General features: G+C 48.3%; 1 protein-coding gene across 1 annotated transcript in view; it reads right to left on the bottom strand.

Annotated features, from left to right (window-relative positions):
- The window catches only part of LOC147683731 (mast cell carboxypeptidase A-like), a 262604-nt gene that overhangs the window by 54514 nt on the left and 192786 nt on the right, over positions 1 to 15304 (bottom strand). Inside the window, exon 9 of the mRNA XM_086944112.1 lies at positions 11168 to 11370. Within this exon, the coding sequence (XP_086800238.1) occupies positions 11168 to 11370 (203 nt within the window). The remainder of the gene's footprint in view (positions 1 to 11167; positions 11371 to 15304) is intronic.

Genomic DNA, 15304 nt, shown 5'->3' on the forward strand with positions numbered 1-15304 from the left:
GGGACTGGGGCAGGTGTTCCTTCATATGATCGGCATCCTGTACGGTCACCCCGGAGAGAGGATTTGAGTGGGCAATTTGGATACGGACTCCTTTGCTATTTCCAGGGGGACTAGACAAGGTTGTCCGCATTCCCCCTTGCTATATGCTTTAGTCGCGGAACCACTGGCATGTGCACTTAGGGAATATCATGGAAATTAGGGCATTGAATTCCTGACGTACAAGATAGTTGTCTCCACCTACGCAGAAGACACGCTGCTTAAAGTTCGCGAACCCGAGAACAACTTGTCGACGGTTCTTAGAGAGGTGGTACACTTTGGCATGCTCTCTGGCCTGAAGGTAAACTGGGCAAAGTCCTTGGCTTTCCCACTCACCCCGTCCACGAAGGAATTCGAGATGGAGTTTCCACTACAGTGGACCACGGACGCGGTCAGGTACTTAGGGATCCAGTTGCATACGGATTCCGAGATCGTATTTCGTGAGAATTACGGGGTTGCCATCAACAAATTGGAGGACGATGTAGAAGTTTGGTGTCACCTCCCACTCTCGTTGATGGGGCGCGTCTCCATTATGAAGATGGTGGTGCTACCTAGATTGCTGTTTCTATTCATGAATATCGTAATGGTACTCCTGCGGGCCTTTTTTCAGAGGTTGAAGCAATCCATGGCTAAACTTGCCTGGGCAGGCAAACAGGCCCGGGTACAATAGCGGGTGATTACACTGCCATACAGCATGGGTGGCCTAGGGGTCCCGGATTTTGAATTATACCACAGAGCCGCACAGGGAGCCCACATGCATACATGGATACATGGAGAGGAGAATATCCCATGTGTCCAGATGGAAAAGCTTTTTGCGGACACTCTCCCTTTACCGGTTATGATATTCAAGCCAGTTGACCGCCGAACTGGAATACTAGACTCGATAACTGCTACCAATCATGCATGGCATTGGTTACTACAGCAGCAGGGGGGTGCACTTCTGTACTCACCTATTATGCCATTGGAGTGGGTCCTTTGGTTGGTTCCTTGCAGAGGCAGGGGGCTGGTAAGGGCACTGCAGCAGCTGAAAGTTCTGAAGGCAGGGGACTTGTTTTTGGATGGAAAGGCTAAGACCTGGGAACAGGTGTCTGAAGATGTGGAGGCGTGCACCATGTTGCAGAGCTTCCAATTCTACAGAGTACGCAGGGCCCTGCAGAAACAGTTGGGAGAGGATCTAGACGAACCGCCGGAGGTCCCCGAACTTACCTATGTGATTAAAGCAGAATCCCCACATAAGATGGTTACCAATATTTACAAAATTGCTATGTCTCACCGGGAGAATAGGTACACTGCAGCGTGGCTTGCATGGCAAAGGGATTTGCAAATAACGATAGATGATGATATGTGGCGATACTGCTGTACAAACACTAGGAGAATCTCGCTACATGGCAAACACTGCTTATTGACTTTAAATATATCAATAGGGTGTACTACACACTGGAACGTCTACGTCGGTAGGGATTTCGCAAGGAGGCGGCATGTGAGAGATAACACGCACCGATAGCTAACTTTTTACATCTGGCTTGGCTATGCCCCGCAATACGCGTATATTGGATAGAGATATTCGGAGAACTGAGCAAAATAATAGAAATATCACTGGACCCAGACCCAATGGTAGCCCTCCTAGGCTACTCTAAACCGCTGCCCAGAGCAAAGTGTAGGTTGGTAGATATGGGTATGCTTATAGCCAAGCGAGTGGTGGCCTTGTGCTGGATGAGGGGACCGACTCCTACGGTGAAGTGATGGGCACATGATATTCTGTACTGCTGCACGCAGTCGGAAAATTATAACAAACTACTCCCTCCAAGAGGCAGACCGAAAAATTTCTGGGGGCTATTTCTGACACAATTAACCAGCGGGAATGGGGACACAGCTCCACACGATGCGACACACAATGGATGAGTAGAATTGGACAGACATAACTGGAACTGAGTGGGGAGGTTAGGGAAGGCCCTACAGGCACAGTGTGCTCCCCGGGAAGGTGTGTACAAGGAATGGTCGCAGATGGGGGGGGCGGGGGGGCGGGTGAGTACGGGAAGGCGATTGAGATTGACTGGAAGGGCTAGGGTTTGAGGAGGTATGGAAATAATGCCTGGTAGAAGACGGTGGTGGAACGGCTGTGGCATTCGCAATGTTATCCAAGAGGTATCCTTTATTCTTTGTAACACTGTTGGTGACTTTGACAGAACATGCCGCCTGCCCACATGGGGTTGTTGGCACTACAGCTGTGTTCCTTCTGTGACGGAGATGTGCTGCTGACTATTGTGTCTCCAGATGTCTTGCTCTGAACGCCTGTATGCTTTTGGTTTTGTTGTGTAACAAAATGTAAAAATATATATATATTTTTTTTAAATACTGAAATGAAGATCTTCGCCACAGCCCTGGCCCAGCGTCTCTGTCCCCTATTGCACAAGTTGGTCCATCCGGACCAGTGCGGCTTCATGCCTCCACCTCGCCCTGGTCCACCGCTATTGCCTAACACTGTATCTTGCCCTCCTTCTTCTAGAATTTGGAAAGGATTTTGACATGGTGGACTGGCGATACTTAGAAGACTCCTGATGATGGGCTTCGGTCCCCACTTCCGCCGTCTTGTCCGTGTTCTCTATTCCAGTCCCAAAGCTATGGTCCTTATCAATGGTGCCATCTCGGAGGAGTTACTAATCCAGAGAGGTACAAGCCATAGGTGTCCTCCTCTCTCACCTCTCTTATTCGCACTGAGGATGGAACCCCTGGTTTGCCTCATACGAAGCGACTCCCAAATCCAGGGTTGGTTGTGGCGAGCCGCCATCTTGGGTGGAGCTGGACCGGATTCAGCGGTCTAGTTCTCCCGGGAGGCAGGCCTTATAAACAATGTGCATACAGGAGCGCAGCGGACGAGCGCAGCGGGCGCGACGAATGCGCGCCGAAGTCGCGCATAAGTCAAGCCCGTCTGCGCCCGTCCGCGGCAGTCCGGGGCCTGGGGCCACAACCCCTGGACCAAACTTCACATACTCCTCTTCTACTTTGCTGTCACTTAGACCTCCAGCAAGTACTGCACTTGCCCCACCCGTCCACACCTTGAAACGCGCGGCCACTTACGGCATTCTGAAGCCCGAATATACCCTTGCCAAAATCCCCAAACACTGCTCCACGTCGTCTTTTGCTACCACGTACAACCCAGCGACAACGCTTAAATGCCTTTATTTAAACACCAGGTCTATGGTCAAGCACCATCTTGACATTTTTCTTTTGCTGCAGGCCGACCAGCCAGACTTTCTATTTATTTCTGAAACCTGGCTCAATGAAGGATCCCTGCCTGACATCCTAGCTGCCATCCCCTCCAATTACTACATCCTGCATGCTGACAGACCCGCCGGCAAAAGGGGCGGAGGTGTCGCTGCGATTATTCGCAGCTCTCATCAAGTCTCCTCTTTACCATCTTTAGATTTGACAGGATGCGACAATTTGCTTTTTAATTTGAACACTGACCTAGGAACATTACTCTTTATCCTGTTATACCGTCCCCCTCAAACTTCGCCTACTTTCATTACGTCCTTTGCTGAACAGCTTGCATCCCTGACCATCTCCCACGGCAAAATTGCATTATTAGGAGACTTTAACCTATGGCTGGACTCTACTGAGTCTGACCCTCAGGCAGCCAATCTTAAAGAAATGCTATTGGATTTGAATTTTATCCAACATATCCATCTTCCTACCCACGACAAAGGGCATAGCTTAGACCAAATTTGGTCCCAAAACACTTCTCTTGCTATTAATTCCATCACACCCTGTATCTGGTCGGACCATTACCTGATCAACTTTACCATCACCATTGTAAGCAACAGAAGGTCCCTACCTCAGCCAGGAGGTAAAACCAGACTGTGGAAGAAGGTCAATATCTCCACCTTTATTGAATCCTTATCCTCCTCTCCTCCCTCATTCGATCAGGACATCGACAAAGTGGAAGAAGCTTTTTCAGGTTGGCTACTTCAGGCAGCTGACGCTCATGCTCCCTGCACCAACTTTCTTCGCTCCCGCCCCAACGACGCACACAAGTGGTTTACACCTGCTTTGAAAAACTTTAAGCTTGAGGTCCGTCAACTGGAGCGAAAATGGCGTTCCGCCTATTTAGAGCAAGATAAGGACAATTACCGTAAAGCTCTCAGGGACTATCATAAGCTGATCTTAAAACATAAAACTGAATATTTTTCTGAAAAAATTCTCAAAGCTAACAACAAATCCAGAGAACTATTCAACATAGTGGAAAATCTCAGTACTAGTGATAGAACCTCCCTTCCGATAACCCCCACTCAGGAACTCTGTAATTCACTTAATTCTTTCTTTTTTGATAAAATTTGCACCATTAAACAGAGCATCGCCACCACTCAGCTATCTCTTTTGTTCTCCGATGTTTCCCATAACCCTGCCATTTTGACTTCATACCCTCAAATTGATAATGTCATCTTATCCAAGCTTCTCACTAAGGTTAAATTAGGCTCCCCTGACGACATCTGTCCCTCTTTCATTCTGAAAGAAATAGGCTCCCTCTTCCCTGAGGGCCTACTCCCCTTGTTGAATGGTTCACTCATCCAAGGGAAAGTTCCAAGTAACTTCAAAAAAGCCCTACTCATTCCTCTTTTAAAAAAGATAGGAGCTAATCCATCAGACCCTCTGAATTATAGGCCTATTTCTTTGTTGCCTTACTGCGCCAAACTTTTGGAATCTCATGTCTGTGAGAGTATCTCCGCTTTCCTGGAGAAATCTGAGTACCTTGCACCCAACCAAGCTGGCTTCCGCCCTTGCCACTCAACCGAAGCAGTCATTCTTTCGGTACAGAATTCTCTGAGGCGGAATGCGGACGAGGGGATTCACCAGGCCTTGGTGCTATTGGATCTTTCCGCTGCGTTCGACACGGTCGACCACACCATCTTGGTCGACCGTGTCGAGCAGGCTGGCCTTAGAGGCTCGGCTCTGAGTTGGATCCGCTCGTTCATTTCTGGCCGAACTCAATCGGTCAGACTGGGTACCTTTACGGCCCCCACCATCTCCACCAACTGTGGAGTGCCTCAAGGCTCTTCACTGTCCCCCCTACTTTTTAATTTATACCTGCGCCCTCTTCTGTTTTCTCTTAGAAACGCCAATGTTACCATCTTCAACTATGCCGATGATTTGCAGCTCATCTTCCCCCTTAACACCAAGGACTCTGTGGTAGAATTTCAAAACACCATGTCCCACATTTTGAGTTGGATGAGCTGCAATCACTTAAAACTCAATCCAGGAAAGACCGAATTGGTCTTACCTGGACAGAGTATACATAGTTGGAATCCCAGTTTTTGGCCTTCCTGCATGGGCGCCCCACCGTCTAAATCATCTTCGGTAAAAAGTTTAGGCATCCATATCAGTGAAGATCTTTCCTTGAAGAAACAGGTGGGAACAGTTGTTTCCTCCAGCTTTTTTCAGCTGAAAAAAATTAAAAAAATTGCACGTTTTTTTTCCTTTTCCGCTCTTACTCAGATCATCATCTCCTTGGTCCTATCCAGACTGGATTTTTCCAATAGTCTTTACCTTGGGCTCCCAAAAGGAGAGCTTAAACGCCTCCAGCTGGTTCAGAACCAAGCAGCCAGACTCCTTTTGAACATCCCCAGAAGGCAATCAGTCAGATCTGGTCTGAAACAACTACACTGGTTACCGGTGGAACAACGTGTGGCCTTCAAGGCGGGCTGCATTTTATTCAAATCTCTGCATGACACTGGCCCCTTATTCACCAGGAACCTTTTCCATAAATATAATCCTTCCCGATACCTCCGGTCCACCCATAAATCTTTGCTGATTGTGCCATCGTACAAGAGGAAACGTCTCGGAGGCAGCTGCTTTGACCATCTGGCAGCTGTCTTCTGGAACTCGCTCCCCCCTCACCTTAAACTAAGCGACAATCTCCTCAGTTTTAGACACCTTCTGAAGACCTGGCTCTTTTCGCAGGCATACCCTTGAGCTGCTTTTTCTTTATCATATGACTGACGTGCCTTGTTCCTCCCTATAGCGCCATGAAGCCTCCGGGCGTACGTGCGCTCAATAAATATTTGTTAACATAACATAACATAACATAACATAACATTCCAATCATGTGGACAATATCGCCCTCTACGCGGACGATGTCCTGCTCTCTTCGCAGACCCAGAATGTTCCAGTCCCCAATGCCTGAAGGTGCCCTGGGCATTTGAGAGTGAATTGGGCCCGGCTAAGTCTACCCTAATTCCCCTCCATCTGTCAAGGGATTGCTTTTATTGGCAGTCGAGTATCCCCATCAGGAGACTATTGTTCAAGTACTTTGGAATTTGGGTGGCTCTGCTTCCAGAGCTGGAATGGGCGCTTAATATTATCCCCCAGGTCACGAAAGCCAAAAACGACCTCAAATGTTAGCAGACTCTACCACTTAATCCCCTTGGAAGAGGGGCTTTTTTTAAAATGATGATCCTCCCCCGCTTCCTATGCATCATTCAGAATACCACCTTTCACTTTCCCGGGGGCTGGTTCCGAGAGTTTGCTGGTGTGATCATGCGGATTTTGTGGGGGGGAAGGAGGCCGCGTATCACCCTTGCCCGCTGCAGGATTCCACCATTTGATGGAGGCATGGGCATGACGAATCTCCATCTTTATTACCTGGCTAATATACTCCTTGTCATCCATGACAGGCTCACTAGGGGGTGGTCTGACCCGGCCAATGAGACAGAACTAAGAGACATGGACTTTTCACATATTCAAGCCTACCTGTGCCGGACTCCCATACCACAGACGATACCATCAATCACCAGAGCGGTCCTGGTGGCCTGGTGCTCCTCTCTGCGAAACACGCGCTGGGATAAGCGACTAACTCAATATACACCTCTCTGGCAAGGCACGTGGTTCCGAGAAGCGTCAACGCTCACAGGTTTCCGACATTGGGACCACGTTGGGATTTCTCTGCTTGGAGATGTTTGCGTGGGAGATCACATCAGGGCCTTCTCGATCTACAGCACTGCCACACCCTTCAAACCTCGCAATTCTGCAAGTATTTGCAGATCCACCATGCCCTCAGTGTACATATCCCAATAGGCACATTACTACCCGACTTTAGGCAGTTGGAGTCACACGTCATGATGGGCAATCTGGGTAGGGGAGTGGTGTGATTGATATACCGTTTCCTGGTGAACAATGGCCCAACCTCTTTGGACTTGTTCCGGGCCCTCTGGAAGAGATGGCTGGGCCCCCTAGAGGACACGGACTGGTGCAATGCCCTTAGGCTCCCAAAACCCTTACGGCCTCCTCCAAACTCCACCTCATTCAACTCTATTACCTCCACATGGCCTATCTCACTCCCGAGCACCTACACAGGGCTGGGCTGCGCCCCTCCCCGGACTGCACACGATGCGGCCGAGCTCCAGCCGACTTCTACCATATGGTCTGGCTTTGCCCAGGCCTTGACCCATTCTGGTCTGGGGTGGAATCTGAGCTCACACAGACTCTGGGTTGGCAGGTTCCACACAAGCCCTTACATCTTCTCCTGGGTGTATTTGATGGTTTGGACGGCTCTAGAGGGGACAAACATTTTCTGGGAATGGTGGTCGCTGTGGCTAAACAAGATATTGCAGCGGCCTAGGCCCAGCCCAATCCCCCTACCCTGCGAAAGTGGCGCCGGTGGTGGATTGGTACCCGGCCCAGGAGGAACCCCCCTTTGAGGCACATGGTTGTCCCCCGAAGTTCCATAGGGTTTGGGGCAAATGGCTGAACCTACTGTTTTAAATTACCAGATTTGGCTCTCCCATTTAACGGGGTGCTGCTTTCCAGCTTGGATGGCTTGCATAAAGACTCTTACCCTAACAGTGGGTTTTTTACTTCCTGTTGGTGGTGGAATTGGCTTTACTGTGTAAGATGTATGCTGTCATTTTGTGTGTTTGTTTTTCAAAATAATAATAAAATTGATTATCAAAAAAAACTACTACCTACAGAATCCCCACTAACTCAAAAACCCCAAAATAGATTACTTTAATATGATATAAAAATAATTCCTCAATAAAATAATGAGAATTAAGAAATAATACAATATGATAAAACAATATTATCAAAAATATTATTCTAGTAAACTGTATTTAAAACTTAAATATTACTATGAAATAGAAAAAAATATATACTTACATTTCATGCTTTTGTGTACAATGTTTTGTATTCATGATATTGTGCCCACAATATTATGGCCCATGTTTCTGATTTGTTATGTAGGTCGACCAACTTTTCATCAATGTCCATAGTATTTCAATATGTTCTGGCAGAAGTGCTGTGTCAAAAAAAGGAAGAAGGCGGACCAGGAGCTAACTGTGCTCCACAATCAAGTTGTTAAACCAAAGAGGGGTTCACTGTTCCGTTCGGTGGGGGTGAAAAAAAGTCACCACTCACCAATGAGAGAGAAAGGAAAGAGGAATGGGCAAGAGGGTAAGCCTGGGTCTAGAACCCACTTTGCAGGACGGAGAACAAGTCTCGTCTCATGTTGCCCTCACACACCCGGAAGGATGTCATGCTTCATCATCGAGCGTTTACTCCTCGTCGGGCTGGCGCAGCAATGCCCTTTGGGTCCCCCGAAGGGTCGCTTTAGCGGAGATCTTTTAGAGAACAGCTGTGAGATTAGTTCAGCTGGCTGTGTGGGATGGGTCCTATGTGAACAGTGAAAGTGTATGTGAAGGATAAAAATGGCTAAGAGATACCAGAAAAAAGGTATCTTTATTGTGGCGGTACCTTTGTCATACTAAAAAACCTGAAGGTTGTCCGAAACGCCTATGGGCAATGAAGTGCCCCATGTAACTAAAAGGTCAGGTCAACATGTTTCATGCCTAAATGGTCATAAAGATCCGCAGCGCTTCCATATGACCAGCAATAGATATGGAAATGGAACGTACAGGCGATAGAGGGAATCTGACCCTCAGTGTAGTTAGAGCTGTGCTGTGGAAAACGACAGCTCAGCTTACAACTAAGTAGCTGATCCGCTCTTGAAGTTACCTAAAGTTACGTGGAGATTTACTCCATGGGCTAGGACGTAGGTAATCCAGCACCTTGACGGGAGTTTCCGTGCGTGTGCTGCCTCTCAGCACCTACCCATCCTTACCCCAGCCCACATGTTCAGCAGTGCTACCTTGAAGAAAACACCAAATATCTTCAGGACTATCCTCATACTCTACAACCCTTCTTTCCATTGTGTGTGGGGGTGATGGGGAGCCTCCAGTCGGCTCCCTAGTCCAGATGAAACGCTCCACTCTGATAAAGGCTGACAAGGCCTTCACTGTCTAAGTTTCTTAGGCATCTTCCAGTTTTAGGAGAAAAGATTCACTGGGGCAATCAAGCTTAACTTACATAAACTTTTCACCCTTCAGCTCTGTAACCAGCAGGAAACCTGAGCCACTTGTCCCAGGGCAGAAGTTCAGACAGACGAGGGGGTTCCTTCTCTCAATGAGCATCCAGTAATTCTTCATTGCAGTAGAAAATTTGTATTAATCTTCTGCAGATTCTCTCATTGCAGAGAGTCAGGCAAAGTATTTTTATGGTCAGCCAGTCAGTGTCTGGGCAACTAGCCAATCCTAATTAAAATACCAAGCTTTCCACTATTGGTTTTTCAGCAATGTGGTGCATGTCTTTACTTGAGAACATGCTTTCTGCCATCAAAATCATCTCAAAATTCCTTTAACCAAATACCCATGATCATGAATGTCTGCTCAGCTGTGTAGAGGGCCACCTTGCCTCCCACCACTACGACTGGACTTTCTTGGTCATCCTTTTCAGCTTCTAAGGAAATATGCACATAAAAATATATCTATTTACATTTCAATAGTAAGTTTACGAGTGGGAGGGCCAGTGGCATAATGCAAGTTGAGGTAAACCCCCTGCAGAGGAAATGAAGGTCCCCCCTCCAGACTCACTTAGCAGCTCTTGGGCCATGGTTCAGTGCTGAGGGGGCCCCCATATACTGCCGGAGCTGCGGGGTCTTTGTATTGCCACTGGCAGAGGCCCTGCAGTCAGGGCAGAAACCTCTGCGTATAGCAGTATCTTTGTATGCGTTGCGTTCTTTGCCCCATCTTTGGAGTCTTTGCACTTGTAAACTTACTATTAAAATGCAGTTTTCTGAATACTGAAAAAGCGTACACTTACACGAACAATGTTTACCCTTGTGAATCAGGACCTCTGTATATATTTGTATTCATTTACAATAAAGCACGTAGGTGACTTTTGGTTCTTTGGGTATGGTCACTGCCTGCATGTTCCTACTCCAGTTGAAGAAATGGAGGACAAACAAGAACATGGAGATGCGTAATCTAGTGCATCGAGTAATGTGTCTTCTTTAGCAATCTTCACATTAAAACCCAATCAGAGTGTTGCTTTCTCTCCATTATGAAGTGCAAATTAATTCTACAAGCCTTACAGTTGTTACTACATATCTTCTTACTTGACATGACCCTATCTGCACTTATCCTTCTAGACGAAATTATCAGTTTAAGTAACTTTTTGCTGCATATTTGGTTATGGAACATTGTAATGAATTGAACTATATTAGATCTCTAACAAAATATCACTCAACTTGGTAATTTGAGAAAATGTATTGTCTTGAGCCTCATTGTGCTAGTCAAACAACAGTGAGGAACTCAGAACCATCATCCAATACCCCACCCCACCACAGACATGACGAGGAAGTCTAGATAAGGAGGACCATCTACCAATTGGACAGCAAAGAAGGTGCCTTCTCTAGCTTGTCTGCTTGGTACTTCAACTACAAACCTATTAATGAGGGTGTTGTTCAGGAGCAGATTTGATGTAGAACCAATGAAGCACCACCACACTATCTGTATAAACACATTATCAGCCAATTACATAAATAAAACAAATAAGGGTCCTTATCTACATTGCTGTTGTGTCTTACTTTATTGCCTTGATAGAGTTAGTGTCACAGTCTTCGCTTCACATATATGTCTCTTCGTATTAGATACGGACTACAAATTCTCAGCCATTGGATACATATTATTTCATTGTATCACACCAGGTCTTATCATAAATGAAAAAAAAGATGAATGAACTACAGTATGTACATAACTTCAAAGTAAAATACATTATAATATGACATGTACTGTACACCTACCAGGTCTTCGTGAGTCGGAGCCAGATCATAGGTATAGCCGTAGGGGTACAGCAGCATTTCAGAAAAAGCATGGAAAGTCAGATAGGCCTTGAGGGAGTGAACATTTTCTCGAATGAAATTTGCTACAGCCTTCGTTTCCTTTTCAGACTCTGCTGCAGCTCCACAATAAATGTCCTCACAGGGTTTGTTTGAAGAGTCTATAGCTGCAAGTAAGATTGTACTTTAATATTGTTTTTCAACTTTACCAACCATAGTACCCATCAGTGTTCACAGGACAATGACAGTTTTGATTATTATAACATGATGTTGCTGTTCCCCTATGTTTTTTTTTGAAAATTCTTTATTGTCAGGAGTTTAGAAGAGATAGTCATAACAACATTATGCAATTGCAGCAACATAACAGTAATATGATCCCCGGGCGGGGAAAGGATTGAGCATGGATTGTAATAACAGTTATCATGTTTACGTGAGGCCCAGCAGTTGAAAAGTGAATAAGCAGACATTTGTATCACAAGGCCCAGTGTCACCCCTTCTTCTTAACACCCATCCCGCCCATACTGTTTCAAGTCAGTAGGCTGACTTCTCCCTTACATAGCATGTGCGGGGACTCATAAGAATAAAGAAAACAAATCTAAAAAACCAAACAACGGTCATCATGTTACCAAAATCTGTGTACGTTCATATATATCATCCCACCGGCTTACATATTCAGCATTCCGCTTGGAGTGGCGGTGCACGCCCTCCGCCTCCCGGCCCCGCCCCCGTTCAGGTTAGCACCTCTATAGCCACTAGTCCTCTTCTTCCTCTGAGTCCGAGTCCTCACCCTCCGGCAATGCTTCACATGGGTCACCCCTATATGCGTTCCATGGCATCCACACCCGGTTCCATTTGCGGGGGCAGGCTCTTAATACATACACTGCTCTCTCCTTAACCATGAGAAGGTCCATATTTCTTATCCACCCTGCCACCGTCGGCAAGTCTGGAGCGCCCCACCTCTGTGCAATGTCTCGTTTGGCCACTGTCACCGCTAGGGTGACCCACAGTTGTCCATACCTGTTCAAGTCCGTAGGGTCCCAAATGTTCAGCAGGCATTCACGAGGTTTCGGCAGTACAGACACATTGATGGCCTGAGAGACTGTGCGCATAATCTGACGCCATAGTTCCCTGATTTGTGGACATTCCCATAACGTGTGTAGGAGAGTCCCTTCCTCCCCGCATCCCCTGAGGCAGTATGGGTGTGGCGCCCTCTGTATTTTGTGGAGTAATGTGCGGGTGTAGTAGGTGCGGTGTAGCACCTTGAGCTGTACCAGGCGGAATCTGGCTGAAATGCCCACTTCCCTCGGCGAGGCCAATGCCTCATTCCACTCCGTTTCATCCATGTCGCCCAGTTCGTCCACCCATTTCTCCTTAAGTTTGTGTGTGGGATCTGGCATGTTGTTAATTAATTTTTTGTACGTGAGTGAGGTCGCTTTCTGCTCCATGAATTCGGTGAGCAGCCTATCCTCAAGGGGTGACGATTCTGGGAGTGCGGTGTCTGGTGGGATCGCTCGTAGTAGTGCATGCCGGATTTGTACATAGCGGTACGTTTCAGTGGGCCCCAGGCCGTATTGTTGCTGGAGGTGCTGGAAGGGAATAACCGTGCCCCTGTCCCAGAGGTCCCCAACTACCGAGATCCCTATGTCGTCCCACCTCGCAAATCCTTTACAGGTCCGTAGGTTACCCAGTGTTTTAGTGTCCCACAGTGGTGTCAGCCTGGTGATTTTACCCTTCCACCCTAGGCGTGATTGTGCCGTGTGCCAGATTGTCGCTGTGTGGAATGTCGGGCCTAGCAGGGTCTTTACCTGCGGGTAGTTGTACAGTACCGAAAGCATGCCATCGGTCCCTAGTTGCGACCAGTCTGCCTTATATGCGGGGTCGGCTCTGGAGACGTGAATCCAATGATTAATAACTTTAAGCTGTGACGCCCAGTAATATAGTTGGAGATTGAGTAATGCAATGCCCCCCTCGTACCAGCTCTTTACCAGTTTTGCCTGCGCTATTCGCGCCGGACCATTACTCCACAACAGGCTGGAGACCAGGGCTGCTACTCGTCTAAAATACTGCGGGCTAACCACATAGGGGGAGTTTTCTAGCACATACAGAAATCTCGGGAGAGCCATCATTTTGTAGAGCGCCGCGCGCCCTAGGAGGGTCAGCGGCAGCGTCGCCCAGTATTGGACATCAGCACGCAATCTTTGCAGAGGCGGCTGCAGGTTTTCGATATAAAACTGTTTAGCGTCCTTCGTCACATAAATACCTAAGTACTTAAAGGAGGAGGCGGTCACTGTGAGAGGACAGTTAGCCGGCAACACCGGAGCCGGGCCAGTAAGGACATAGAGTATAGACTTGGCCCAGTTCAGGGTATATCCTGAGGCCCTGCCGTGTTCATCGCAGATCGCCAATAGGGCGGGGACCCCTTCAGTTGGGCCGGTCATGTATACTAACATGTCGTCGGCGTACAGGGAGACCTTGTCCTCCCACCCGTCGCTCCAAGTGATTCCCCGAAACAGCGGCGTCGATCTTAGCAGGATTGCCAGTGGCTCCAGTACTATCGCAAACAACAGGGGCGACAGCGGGCACCCCTGTCTTGTTCCCCTCCCCAGTGGAAAGGTCGAGGATATGCGTCCGTTCGCCACCACCTGTGCCATCGGCTGGGCGTAGAGCAGTCGCACCCATGCCATATAATGGGGCCCGAAGCCCATGCGGGCTAGGACAGCGAAGAGGTATTCCCACTCTACCAAATCAAATGCCATTTTAGCATCTAAGGAAAGTATCACAGCCTGCTCCTTAAGAAGATGCGCCTTCGCCAACACCCCATGTACCCTCCGTAGATTAAGCGCTGTGCTTCTATGTGGCATAAAGCCCGATTGGTCAGGGTGAATTAGGGTACTCAGATGCTTGGTTAGGCGACTGGCCAGGAGCTTCGCCAGGACCTTTGCTTCTGCGTTGAGCAGCGAGATGGGTCGGTATGAGGCACTGTCTGTTGGTGGCTTAGATGGTTTGGGGATGGCCACAATGGTGGCCGTGCGTTGATCGAGTGGGAGCAGCGCCTTTTGTACGCTGTCGTTATACATGTCTAGGAGGGGCTTGGCCAGGACAGAGTCCATCGCCTTATACCATTCCACAGGAATGCCGTTTGGGCCTAGGGCTTTGCCTGACTGCAGCGCCTGTATCGCCAACTGGACCTCTCCCTCTGTCAGGTCTGCATCAAGTTCCTGCTGTGCTTCAGGCGTGAGTACGGGGACAGGAATGTGACTAAGTGATTCTGTGGCCTCCCGCTCAGTGACTGGTCGTGTCGGTGCGTAGATCCCCTGGAAGTGGCGAGCTAGAGTCTGGATTATTTGCTCCGGGTGAGTTTGCAGCACGCCGGTCGCATCGTAGAGCCCGTGTATCCCCTTGTTACTGCTACCCCGTTTGTCCAGCCACGCCAGCATCTTCCCCGCCTTATCGCCCACATCATAGATTCTGTGCGCCGTGCTCGCGAGGTGTCCTTTGGTGATCACAGTGAGGTGTGCCTGGTGTTGCTGCTGACGGAGCTGCAGTTTATGTAGCGTCTCAGGAGTGGGGTTTGCCATATGCGCAGTGTTCGCTGTGTGTAGTGCTAATTCCAAATTGGCCAGTGTAGCCCTAGTCTCCCTTTTATGCCCAGTAATGGCCGATATGGACGCCCCTCTGAGGACCGTCTTATAGGCCTCCCACAGAATTGAGGGTGAGGTGACCGACCCGGTGTTCTCAGTAAAATAGTGTGTGGTGGTCAATTTGAGTTTTTTCCTAATGGTAGGGACCTGCAGATAATTGGGATAGATCGGGTACAGCCTACCCCGCTTACAATCCTTAGTAGAAATGTGAAGGGAGACCGGGGAGTGATCAGAAATACCTCGTGGTAGGATATCAATACTATCCACAGAGCTCAGTCCAACCCCTAGAGAGAAGAAGTAGTCAATACGGGAGAGGGTGTTGTGGGGTGCAGAGTGGTGCGTGTATTGCTGCGCTGTAGGGTTCAGGTGGCGCCAGATGTCTGTGAGGCCCATAGCAGATAAAAATCCCGGAAGTGTGGCAGACCCTCTCTGGCGAGCTCGCTGGGGAAAGGTGTCTAGC

Source organism: Lissotriton vulgaris, chromosome 11, assembly GCF_964263255.1.
Source record: "Lissotriton vulgaris chromosome 11, aLisVul1.2, whole genome shotgun sequence".
NCBI lineage: Eukaryota > Metazoa > Chordata > Amphibia > Caudata > Salamandridae > Lissotriton > Lissotriton vulgaris.